The sequence below is a fragment of the Platichthys flesus genome, chromosome 5 (genome assembly GCF_949316205.1).
Source record: "Platichthys flesus chromosome 5, fPlaFle2.1, whole genome shotgun sequence".
In the NCBI taxonomy this organism is placed as follows: Eukaryota; Metazoa; Chordata; class Actinopteri; order Pleuronectiformes; family Pleuronectidae; genus Platichthys; species Platichthys flesus.
This window is the reverse complement of record NC_084949.1, coordinates 3,650,775-3,664,194: the sequence shown is the minus strand read 5'-3', so window position 1 is coordinate 3,664,194 and position 13,420 is coordinate 3,650,775. Positions and strand designations below refer to the sequence as shown.

Here is a 13,420-nt window from a genome sequence, read left to right as displayed (position 1 = left end):
GTAATATGGGCCTGGTGCCAAGGTTTTGGAGGAGGTCAAAAACCGGCCAACAGTGCAATGACCATCCCTCTATATCTCTGACAAGCTACAGACAACTTAAAATAATCAATACATGAAGCAGTGGCGGCAGTTTATTGGCATTTGGGTTAAAGGTGCGCACTCTGAACTCTCCTTGCATCATTTCTATGTCTAGGTCAAACTGTGACATTCTACATTTTCAAACCCCCACCATTCAGTCTCATTACATGACTCAAGCCTTGACAACAGTGGGTGAGCTGCTGCTCTACTACATATGATTGAATTTTCTGAGTAAGATTTGATTAGAAAAAGGAGCCATGTGCTTTGCAGGGCACCACAGGAAGCAATTCCATCAATCAAAGCTCAGAAAAATCCCTCAGACCTTTTGCAGATTCTGCTGTCAGCTTCTGTTTTCTCCTGTCTCTGCCTATGCTTTGAGTGATGTTGACCCCTATCTGTGGACCAAAAATACTGCACCTCAGCATGACTCTGAGCTGATGTCACTCTTGTGTAATCAGCTGCTGCTTTTTGAAGTCGAGCAACTTTGATGTTTAATGCATTTTGAAAGGATCTTCAGATGGATGTAAGCAGGGCCGGCCGTAGCATATTTGGCGCTCTAGGCGAGCTTCACTCCTGGCGCCCCCCCCTCAAAAAAAATATATTTCGAAACGATTTTCCATGAAAACTTTTTATAAAATTATTTCTTTCTTCATCGAAGTTGCTTGGACACATACACTCTAACCATAAGCCTCAATGTGCTAGCATGTTCTGACAACACCAAGGAGGTAAGTACCTCGATTTTTGCCTCATTTCACCCTAATGTTAGATTAATTTTTTTAAGTCAAAATATTGGTTGGAGATATATGTTATGGGTCCCAAAATTGATACCACTGCAACAAAGTATATCTGTAGAATACAGCAGGAATGCAGCAGCAATAACAACACAGAGCCTTCAGTTTCCACATCCAGACTGCATCTTATTCAAATTAAACACAATTTCAAGTACAAGCATTTCTTTGAGTGTAACTGCATGTTAAAGTGCATAAGACATACATTAAATTATTATGGGGTCTTTCCTCCAAACTTCTTAATATACATTTTCACTCATAAAGAAATATAAACATTTACAATATAGAACTATTGAACATTAGCTTATAACTGGTCTTTATAACGCAAAATAACAATTCATGAATTACAGAGTCTGTGTGTGTCGGAGCTGAACTACACACTGTAAAGTAAACAATAAACTATCGCGACCCGCCTGCAAGACGACGTGCAGGTAAAATATACACCTATACAGGCGAATGTAGCCCCGCCCACCTAGTGCGCGACTGTCTCCCCTCACTGCCCAGCGGAGTTTCTAAGTTTTACCAGTCTAAGTAGAAAATCAAAACAACATCAACATGTCTCAATGACACCCGTGGTGATCAAGCGAGGCTTTAGGAGCTAACGTAGGTGACTCTCACCCACTACTAACCTGTAGAATACAGGATGGATGCAGCAGCAGTAAAGACACGGAGCATTCAGTTCCTGATCCAGACCTCTATCTCGCATGTGGGCAGAGCCCCCACAGACACAGGACGGGGTGCAACTGCCAAACGTTACTTCTGAGCGCTGCTGTCATTTACTGATTTCTCTAATGAAACTACTTAAAATACTGTCAAAGTAATTAAATACAATATTTTGGGCCATACCACATATAGAAGGGGGCGCAAAAAACTCTGCCTGCGCAGTTTTTGGTGCCCCCCTCTGAGTGGCGCCCTAGGCAACCGCCTATGTCGCCTGTAGGAAAGACCAGCCCTGGATGTAAGTTCTTTTTTATTTTATTTTGATGTGTTCATATGTCCTGCAGAATAATAACTACAGAAACATGGATAGCTCACTCTTGTAGTGCAACAGCCTGATATGCAAGAACAGCTAACATTGCAGCTGAGGGACATTTTTTAAGTGTAAAAATACATCCGTGTGTGCACATATTCATACACTCATATACACTTGTGAACTGCCCAGTGTAACTGCTCCACAGAGCAGTTTCTTTGTGATGTCACAAACTTAAAGCTCCCATTTCACAACTGTCTGATCTCTTATTCTACTCTCTAGTAACTCTCCACATGGTGGCGTATTCACAATACAAATACAAAGTGAAGTTCTTTGCACCCTAACCTGCTCGATACAGTTCGACCACTTGTCCAATCTTGTGTTCTCTCACAAACCTCCAGGGCTTTCTCTCCTCCATAGATTTACTAACTGTTCACACACTTGAACATTTTCCTCTGACTCTTGTTCTGTCTTATTTCTCACTTATGTCTATTTTGGCCCCCTTCTCTTCCTGTGTGAGATGTATTTCCTCTGGATGGAATTTCCTGGCCCTCTTAAACTTCCAAGACACCCCACAATCCCAACCCTTTTCCCTTTTTGGGAGACTTTAATATTCCTTCTCTTACTTAGGCAATTTCGCCTGTATGCTGCATTTTTATTGAGCCAATTTGCATTAGACGTAGGTCGTGATTTGTTTAATATGTCGGGGCTCGTGGTAGGCAATCAAATAACTATCAGGCTAAATGTTATTATCTGTTCCCTACAGACGATAGCGGTGACAAATTTCCCTATTAATATGTGCATAATGCATTTCCGCCATGATAAAAATATTGGCCACTGTCCCCCATAGGCTACTGTAGTGTTAGACACGGGTGATGTTATCATCATTCATCATGCCCCCTCACACCCCTCTCCATGAATAACAATAGGGATCGACCTTGGCTTGTGGCTGGAGGAGCGAGATGCTGCAAGATTATCAGATTATTACAGGGATAAGACATGGACTCATGCGATTGGTCAGTTTCGGGGCTGTTGACAGGGGATTGCTTAAGTAACATGGTCACCCCCTGGTGATGAGGTGAGGACAGATTTGGTGTTTTAGGGCTAATTACAGAAAAGTGCTTGATAACCACAGAATACTTACGTCTTTGCTTTTCTCCTGAATGGGACTTGTTTATAGAACTCCGATGTTGTGTTTGCCTTTCAAACCATGCACAGCGCAATTTAGAGAGTGTAGTAACGGTAAAGAAGTTCTATCTCTGATAATGACAGGAGGCCTTTTTTTTACTTCTACTAGCCACCAATTTTCAACCTCATCTCTATGTATGTATCAAAGGTTCTTATTGCCACCGTTTATACTCGTCAGTACTCTGAGAGAACTACCCTATTCCCCACCTCAGATTACCAAGTAAGCTCATCTGAGTTGAGCAGTAAATTGATTTAGGATTTAAAGTGTTTAATGTGAGTTCAAATTCAAGCAAAGAACAAACAATGTTATTTTTTATTTTTTAATCATTACCAGAAAATAAAAATGTAAATTTCAGAACCTAAGCACTGTGAAGAAGGAACAAATACTTGCAAATTACTATTCAAACATCTATGTTTAAGATGATTTTGAAATAGAATAACCAGAAGTCATACATAAAAACTATTAAGTTTTGGCCACTTCACAGTAAATAGAATATTTTGGTTTTGGCTAGACAAATAAAGCTATATGAAGATTAATTTGGGCATAGAGACAAAGTGACTGGTATTGTTTTTCATCTATTTCCATTTCATCCATTTTTAAAAAGTGTCTATTGCAGCAAAGTTGCCATATTAGTATTACATTTTATATATTGTTTATCTCTCAATAAAATAACAATCTGGATTTTACAAGGGGTATGCATATAACAGAGAGAGAGAAATGGATTGTAGTCACAGTCCTGATAGTAGAAATAAGAATATATTTTTTTAATACAACTTAAAGAAGCGTTTCGGCTTTCGTGTGTATAGCAAAGTGTTAATTGATTCCTTGAGTCCAACCTGGAGGGGTTAATGTGTATGCTGGGCTTTAGCCTTGTCGTGGTCACAAGGGCTAAAAGACAGCGGAAGACAGGGGGTAAATTGGGGCTCCTGAGGGGCTTAGAAGATGTAGGCTTGAGGGTGGTAGGGTTACAGCTCAGGTCCGGATTTGGGGGCACTTTGGGATGTAGGGGGTGGGGAGCAGGGACGAGGAAAGAGAGAGAGAGAGAAGGGGGGCTAGGATGATGATCTCTGTGTTTATTTATTGGTCTTGCAGGCCTAGCAGGGAGCCATTAACTGTCATTAACTTGAAGCAATGATACTTATACTTGTAAACACATTGATTAGCGCTTTATTTTCCAACCCTCTCATATAATTCAAATTAGTGACCTCATTGTCCTTATGGACCCGTTTAAAAAAATATTTTTATAATGTTCAGTCTGTTAAAGTTTACACAAAGAATGTAGTCAACGTTTACATTATAGTCATTATGCAACTTGACTGTCAAGCAAGTATAATGTTTTTTATCGAATTGTCTTTGGTTTAAGTATTTAGGATGTGTTTAGGTTTATTTTCCTGTAAATGTTAGTTGCTAACATCCTGAAGCAATACAAATTTTGAGGGAGTCAAGTGTAGAACAGAATGACAAACTGAACTATAAGATCAGGGGTAGTGTTTTTCTTAAAGAAACTTAATCCAGCTAACACCCTCATTGTGTTCACTCCTAAAAGCCAACATAATCCTACAGAAGCAGAACTGCTGTGAGTATGTGTCGTGAATACCACTTGATGAAGAACATGATTTTAGACAACACAATGAATACTGTACTCATTTCCATATAGGTGATTATGTGAATTTGATAGAACACAGATTATGCTGTGTTCTTATACTAATCGTGAGCAGTTTAAGACACCCTGTCATCAGCTGACCACTGCGCTTACTAGCCTGAGCCATACACCACATGGGCTGCCTCAGGATGCCCAAAGCTGTCTTAGCCTGACAATCCAGTCGAGTGCTCAGAGCTGTGAAGCTGATAAGACATGCATGGAGGTGCTCCTGCGTCATGGAGCTGTGGTCAGTGAATACACTGTGACTAAATGTCAGCATGTGATGAAAAGCGTGCCGAAATGTGTGTGTGAGTGTGTCCTTGTATGCTACTTTAAGTTATGCATACCTTTCAGAACCATTTTATAGCATATAGATTTATAGGCTACTTATGCTAATAACACATGTAGTGTGCAAAATAGTCAATATCTGTGTGTGAACTAATCTGCACTAATTTCTGTAACACAGGAAATCATTTTGTTTGTCACAGGTCTATTGAGGTTGTTTATAGTAAAATTAACTAATCAGAATGGTTGTAATGTAAGCATGAACATTTCTTATTTCAACGATAGCAAATTACTTCAAGACAGCCCCTATGTCTTCACACGGGTACTAGACAACTCTTTACAGCATTTCCTTAATGGCTGCAAAACCTGGCCTTGGAATTCCGCCTTTAGCCACATAAAACAGGCCTTTCTTCACCACTGCAGTATGTGCCTTTCACCCCTTGCTTCCTCCTCTCCACACCTCAAGGAGACATAGGAAAAGAGCTGGCTGCTCAGCCCTCGAGGGAAGAGTTTGATTTCAGCCCCAGTGACTTGGGTCGGATGGAGTCTGGACTCTGTGTTTCTGTTCTCCCTCCTCTCCTCTCTGTATTTTGCCCCACACTGCTCCTCCTTTATGCCCTAATGCTTTGCAGATGCCTCCAAAACCGACCTGCCTCTAAAAACAAAGCCCAAAATAGCCGACATGTGCTCATGTTATGTTACATGTAAGCGGCATAGCTGAAAGACTAAACATCTCTCTGCGTTTTTACTGTGTTACAACAATAATGCCTGCTCTTGTTCAGAACTAGGCTAATTTGCTTCTACCGTGATTATCTGTTAGCTTTTAGCAAGGCTAATGGGTGTGTGTTGACTAATATTTGCCTCCTGAGGTGTATTAGTGGGCTAATGCTCAGATGTCATGTAGGCCTGTTGTTCTAAAGCCCTCTGTGAATGCTTAATGCTAACAACCACCCACACATGCTTCAAGCTAACCCTTACTTTGACCTGCTTTCCATGACAACAGTAAAAGCACATGCTATTGATCCCATCAGGAGTCACTCTGCACAGCTGTATTTTTTTGTGGTGGCCTCTGATAATATATGGAGAACAATTAAGTGAGAGAAACAGAAACTGCACAGCTTTTTTTTTAGGCCTTCACGCCAGGTTGAGAGGTTTGTGTAGACATATAAGCCGTTTTCATTTATTTAATTCAGTTTGCCTTTCACACATGCACAACACAGCAAGAAGTTCCCGCGCAGACGCATTGACAACAGCAGTATATCCTCCGCATTTTTCAGGCGAGAGGTGGAGCAGCCGGTTGCAGTAGAAACAGGAAGTTACGTATTTACTCCACTGCAGAGATCCAGGAATTTCTTGACACACAGACACTGACATCAGCTTTTATCACCAGAAACTCCATTGACATCTTCGTCGGTGTCTTCAATGTCCATGACACAGCTTTTTCACCTTGAGATATTTGTTATCTTTTGCGTCTGCCGACGTTAGAAGAGTCATCAGGATCCCCTGCTAGGTTCTCACATCTACTTCTCCTGGATTTCTACGGACTTAAAACTAGGAGGTCAGGCAGAAAAAGTCTGTGGAAACTGGGGAGCGTCTCACTTGAAAATTTGCATTCACAAATGTACCTCCTCCGTAGAGAACACGTAGGAACAATGAAGTTCAATGCAGATCTGAAAGCAGTAATACAGCTGAACCACAGAATACTTACGTCTTTGCTTTTCTCCTGAATGGGACTTGTTTATAGAACTCCGATGTTGTGTTTGCCTTTCAAACCATGCACAGCGTGAATAGCTTAACAGGCTCCCTGGGAGTTGGTTACTGCAAAGTACTTTTCATGCTGCTGCTGCTGCTGTTTTCCACCAAACAAACATTCTTAGGCCCCTGCACTCACCTCCCTGATAAGTTACAACCAGACATTTCCAGGTCCCACACCCATTGTATTGTCACTCTGTGTAGCTGTTATACCAGCAGGCATCCAGCATGCATCCTAAAACCATTTTTGAAGGAATTATGCCATTTATATTTTGGTTATGTGTACTTCAGGTGCCTTAATCAAGTCACTTTGTCCAATTTAGTGTTTGTAAAAAATAGGCAGGCATCCAGGTTTACAAAGAGGATAATAATGCTAGCTTTGACAGAGAACTGTTCAGCAGACAACCAGATGACCTGCTGTCCTGTTCAGTCATAAACTGAGCTTGACCACAAAAGTCACATATGAAGGCTTAAGGCTCAATGCACGATATTTTATGCTGGGACATGGAACGAATTACCAGGAGTAGAACAAGATTCCTAGTGATTCCAATTGAAGTGAATTAATACAAGTCTTCTTATTACATGCTTAGTTATATGGACATGTGAACACAGCCATTAACTTAATCTTGTGCATCAGCATATTCAACACTATTGTGACAAGCCTAGAGTAAAAAGGGCCACAGATCCTGGAAATATCCAAGGATGTTCTGTGGACAGACCTGAGGCTTGGTCTGTCCACAGCATAGTTTCCAACGAGACACAACCAGACGCTCTGCAGTACAGCACAGTCAAAGTCATTGGCCAATAATTTGAATATCATCCATTCCACATGTATTAGAGGCCATGTGTGGATGGATGGAATAAGTCAAGGGGTCAAGTCCCGCTCTCTGTGTCCCACTTTTGTGACAATGAAGCATTCTGGATGCTAGCACCCAGTGATCTTGGTGGGGAGGTCGTATAAAGGCTTTATTCATCTGCTGTGACCAGTCACAAAGAGACAGATACATTAGATCACAGGGGAATGGATGAAGGGACAGAGAAAAAGAGAGATGGGACAACCACAGTGAGAATAAAGAAGCAGGAGCTGTTGTATCTAAAATGAGAAATGGCTTTTACGGCATGTGTGCCGTCTCATCTGTCTGTCCTGGCGCTGTCTCTTGTAGAGCACCTGTGTATCTGTGTGTATCCATGTGCACGGCCAGCATACATTACAATGTGCCTATTCATTAGCCTGAGTGCCGTTGCTTCTGGAGCAAGGGAAGGTTCTCATTAACCTCATGCAGTGAGAAGGCACTACCTTGACCGCTGGTGCTGCTGCCCTGAGCATTATGTGCTCTCCTGGCACTGCAGTATAATTTTCACCTGACAAGATGAGAGGGCTCTCATTTAAGAAATGGGCTGTTTCACAGGAGCCAGGTCAGTCAGGTGACTCAATTAAGGATGCTCTTGCACAGGGATTGTTGATTCTGAATCTAGGGGAAAGACGGCGATTGATGTTTTATTAAAATGTCTAGAAACAACTAAACCCATGTTATATATTGGGTTGACTTTTTTACTTACATTATCCAATATGATTCCAACAATGTTCAATCCTAGAGAAATCCACAATTATTCAAGGTAACAGGACATTTCATTATGGTCACCTTTCAATTGCGTTGCATGCCCTTCAACCATGGCTTTGCACATCACTACTATAATTCAGGGTCAACAATTACAAAGGTATAGCACACTGGTAAAGAGTTAGTTATTTGTCACACTTAAGGGATCATGTTTATTCATTACCATTTGCTGTGTAAGGTGAATAAAAATGTAAAACTTTACCTCACCGGTGAATACGATTTGGCCTGAGTTAACACAAACACAGATGCTCCTACGCACACCTACTTACCTCACACACATCCCTCTCTTACACAGAAATGTACCGACTGTCGTCAGCTGTGATCTGGTGCACCTCTTGGAAATGAGAGTCATGTTGCTATCACTCATCAAGAGACCACTTCACCTTCTGGTCTCTATATCCTTTGTGGGGGCTGATGTTACTGCCCATATGTTGGCTATTTTTAAGCAAAGTATGATATTTCACAGGGGTGAGAAGGTTCTAGTGTGATTCAGCTCTTTACCACAGCATTGAGCTTTAGTTATATTGCCTCTGTCTGTACTGCTGCAGGATGACGTGGCTACATAAAGGATAGATGAAGGTTTTGATTAGTCATTGGGCCAACTGAAAAAGACACAGTGATTGTGTTTACCGCAAGAGAAAACGACAAGAAGGAAGAAGGGGAGGGAGGACTGGTAGTGAAGATGGACAGATTGTCAGGTCTGCGTTTCTATAAATAGCACGTACTGTCTTCACTGAATCTTTTTTAACCCAATTGCCACAATGCTTCTGCCACACCAAGTCTGTATGGCACTATTGACAGATGCAGACGCAGACATGGTCAGCACAGAAAACCTCATACACAACGCTGTGTCACCCCCCCTCATCTATAGCTTAGCCTTGTAATCCCATTAGAATCCATTAAGCAATAACTTCAGCTGATCCTTTGAAATGTGGGGAGAGGTCGCCTTTTCTCTGACAGGGAGAGGAAAGGAGGGAGGGAGGAAGAGAACCAGTAAAGAGGATGGTGGTGCCGCTTTTGAGTCACATGACCAATTTCTGTCTGTTGCAGGGAGAATAGGCAGCTGGCCAAAGTCATCCCTCCCTTTTTATCCGTCCTTCACTCTCTGTCTCCCTCTCTCGCCCTCAAACACATGCATTTGTTAGTGTGCTAAAGCCGACGCATGCATGTGTTTTTGAGTGAGTCCAGTTGCCAGCTTTTGCCTTTCAGGAGTATCTGAATTTGCATGCCGTGACTGCATGCGTAGTTGTTGACGGAGCAGCGTCTGTTGTCACTAACCATGTCCCTCTTGTGTTGCTTCTCCTTCAGGGACTATGGCTCCAAGCGCAAGTCTGGTAAGTCACCTGTTTTATCTTTAATAAAAGCTTACTACATCCACCTTTATTTCCTAACTTTTTGCTTTAAATTAAAATAGTCTTTCTGGTCCCAGGAGGGACGTTATTCTGAACGACGTATCACTCTCAAACTCTTTCAGTGACTTGTCTGTTATTCATGAGATGTCAATGTGTTGTATGTTCAGTGGTCCTGCTGTGGGAGGCTGACTTACTGTCCACTGTGTCTTAGGGTGGGTTCAAAAAAGCTGTCAAACCTTCTCTTTTTGGCTGTAGATGTGCTTTGCAGTCCAGGGTGGTGTCTTAGAATAATAATTCTCAGATTGTCCTTTGGCAAGTCCAGATAGTGTTATCAAAAAAAGTGTTATTCTCTTTCGCTTCAACTAAAGTTCTAGATGTAGGTGTTTGTATGGCACCTGTAGTTTTGCCGATAATTAAATAACGAATGAGAAAGAATGATTTTCCTCTAGCAGAGATGTTTGTGAAGCTATGCACTTCTAAGGATCTTTGGTTTCATCCTAACGTCTGTGCTCTGTTGTCTTGGGACAAAAACTGTAATATTTCAATTTAGTTCCACACATGCTATTTAAGAGACCATACAGTTAACAAAAAACATCCAACCATAGACCTAAAAGGGCTGGACCAGTTCCACTTGATCAAATATGTGTTTTTGGTGCAGGCTAACACGCCACAATACAACCAGCCTGTCTAAGACTATTCATTCACTCTTTACTATCACATAATTTGAACCTCTTTAGCGATTGTAACAAATGTATGGATCATAGAGGGTAATAGCCACAGTGTAGCTGCTGAACATACATATTGGAACATGTGAGTCAGTTATATATGCATCCCGGAGACCTTTTTGTTTAGGGACTAGTAAGACTAATGGAAATGTTGGAAACTGTCCGTCATATAGCTTATAAATTACTGAAGAGAAATGCGAGAAATAACTTGTGGTGAACAAAGGCTATATGATTCTCTGAAGGTGACTGAAAGCACTAGTTTGTCTTGATATTGAAGCAGCTTAAAGGTTGTGTATGAGACTAGAAATGTGTTGTGAAAGTCTTGTGGAATGAGTAGTTAAAAAATAATAGTTAATATGTCGTGACCCCTTGATTTCGACTTAATGTATAAAAGTTTTGTATAGGGTGACATTTTTTTAAAAGTAAACAACCCTCCAAATTGATTATGAGTTTATTTGTGGACTATAAGCACAGGCACCCAATGACCCTCCTGCAATAAATCGGTTTGTTGTAGTCCCAGAGAGCGTGCACTACCAATTCAATTACATCTACATTCCAAGTGATTTGATTTCTTGGAAGCCGATTGCTTCTTCAGATAAGCCAGCTTGTTGTTTTTTTTTTGCCCCCACATCTCCTTAGTGAGTGTAGCACATTATTGAACTTTCAAACAGGTGGCTCTGGCCTTTGTCTCAGGCAACCCTCTGTGATGTAGCCTAGTTAGATGCCACTCGACTGACCCAGTAATCTCAGCTGCAGCCTAAGGTAAAACAAAGTTAGCATAGCGGGAAACTGTCTGAACCTGGCCAGGAAAGGTGGCTCATTTTTTCAACGGAGTGCCCTCTTCACCAGATTTCTCTAGTTTGATTCTTGCAAAGAAATTTTAAATTTTTTATTTCTATATCAGTGTTTTAAGTGGTGGCTGTTCTCAGGCTGCTCTCAGTTTAAATTCCTAAGATACTTTTCAAGGCTTCCCATTTTGAATAGTTATTAGCCATTACAACCCTTTCACTTTCCATTGCTCACATCGCATCCACTTGTTTCGGGTGCTTCCTCTCATTTGATACCGTGTAATCACAGCTGTTTTCTGTAGAGTTCTCCTTTTGTTTCCTTTTAGTTTTTTCCGGTCACTGATGCTCAAACCACTTTTCCCCCAAATCTGTTTTGGAGTTTAAAGGAATAGTTTAACATTTTCACCATTATTGTGTAACAGGAGGCTGGATCACAGCATCTTCTCATTTCATTCAAGTTGCCAAACTAAAACCTGTGCTGACTAACTTTTTCAAGAAACCCTTACTTAGTATGGGAGATCCGTTTTGAAGTTGAAGTTTAGTCAGAGCCAGATCAGCAGTTTTCCTCTCCTATCTTGTGCTGATTGAGGCTGCATACAAGTGCATCTGGAGCTCGGCTCCGTACTTGATGTGCTTGAAGTACAAAGCCTCTATCAATCTTCTCATCTAACCCTCAGAGAGAAAATCAAAACGTAATTTCCAAAGTGATTACCTGTTTCTTTAAATTACTTTGAGTGGTGTTTTCTCGGAATGTTCATCCATGATGTCTGTTTCTGCTTTCAACATCTACTCTGTTATTCTTTTTGTAATTCCAAACAGATTGTTGTAGCAGCTGGAAGTATAAAATGCATAAATTCCACTGCACTAGAGAACTTTTCTAAGGAAACATAGGATGTTTTGAATGTCGCTGACTGTTTTCTGACTCAATATTGTGTAATATCAAGTCACTAACAGAGGGTGGGCAAAGTGGATAAATCTGTAGCAGATGGATAAGTACTGGTGGACAAAAGGTTCCTCCCGGATTCCTTACTAGACATCATCTCTAATAGATTGAACATTGGAGATCATTGCTCAATGTATTGGAATTATTCTAATACATAAAAGTGTAAAACCTGAAACTGAACTTAAATAGCTTCATACAATAGTTAACAAGAATTAGGACTTACAAGATGAATATTTGTTTTCGTTGGTGACCCCTGAGAGAAAACATTGATTCATCTCTCTTCAGAGACAGTAGGGTCTGGCCCATGGAGTTCCAGGGGTCACTGCTCCGTCCTCCTTGTGTGCTCTGCAGTGTGCAGATGGGGCTCATACTCCTCTGTGTGAGGGCCAGATTTGGAGGGAACTGAGGACGCCTCTGCTTGGCCCACAGAGGCCAAAAGGGTTGCGGCTGTCAGACAAACACTAGTTTGTTTACGTGGCACAGTGGATACGATTTCAGCCTGACGTCGGAATGGCCAGTCGAATATACTCAGAGGAGGGAGGAGGGAGGAGGGAGGAGGGAGGAGGGAGGAGGGAGGAGGGAGGAGGATTGTGTCTTAAATTGTGTGTGTGTGTGTGTGTGTGTGTGTGTGTGTGTGTGTGTGTGTGTGTGTGTGTGTTTGTTGAGGTTTTTACAAGTTTAGGATATGTGGACATATCTGTTAAAGTGCTAATTAGGATTTTAGAGCCAGGTTGTTGTTGTACCACACGGAGCTCCTCTGCCAGTATACACGGTTATATGACACTTACACCCTCCATTACCTGCCTCCACATAAAAACCCTGCAAGAATAAAACCCCTCTCTATGTTGACATTTACACATCCAACCGAACAATTTATTTAGCAATAATAAGGCCAGTCCAATCGCCTCACACACATGTTGACTACACAGTGAAGGGAATATTGATTTAGAAAAATGTTCTTTTCCATGTTTAAACCAACAAGGCTTTGGCTACATCTATACTACAACGTTTCCGTTCAAAAAACAATATCAAGTGTGTAACTGATACGCCTGGCATCCATAATTACTTCGCAGTACCTTTATTTTGAAAACTCCGGGACTGCGTTTCATTCTGGGTGAGCTGAAATGGCAATGTATGAAACAATGACGTAGACATTCACAACCATTGCTGATTGGGTCTTTTCATCATGCTGATTCATCAGGCGCCTATCACATGACCCCTATCGGGAAGAAAACGACCAGCTAGCAGTGTAAACGCAACATACATTGTTAATGTTTTTTTAGGTGTGT

The 13,420-nt window shown here is 41.3% G+C and overlaps 1 protein-coding gene across 2 annotated transcripts in view; it reads left to right on the top strand.

The window, feature by feature from the left end:
- sh3pxd2aa (SH3 and PX domains 2Aa) overlaps positions 1-13,420 on the top strand; it is a 108,851-nt gene that overhangs the window by 44,956 nt on the left and 50,475 nt on the right. For both annotated transcript variants that reach the window (XM_062387737.1, XM_062387736.1), the window contains exon 6: positions 9,632-9,657. In XM_062387737.1, coding sequence (XP_062243721.1) covers positions 9,632-9,657 — 26 coding nt within the window. The remainder of the gene's footprint in view (positions 1-9,631; positions 9,658-13,420) is intronic.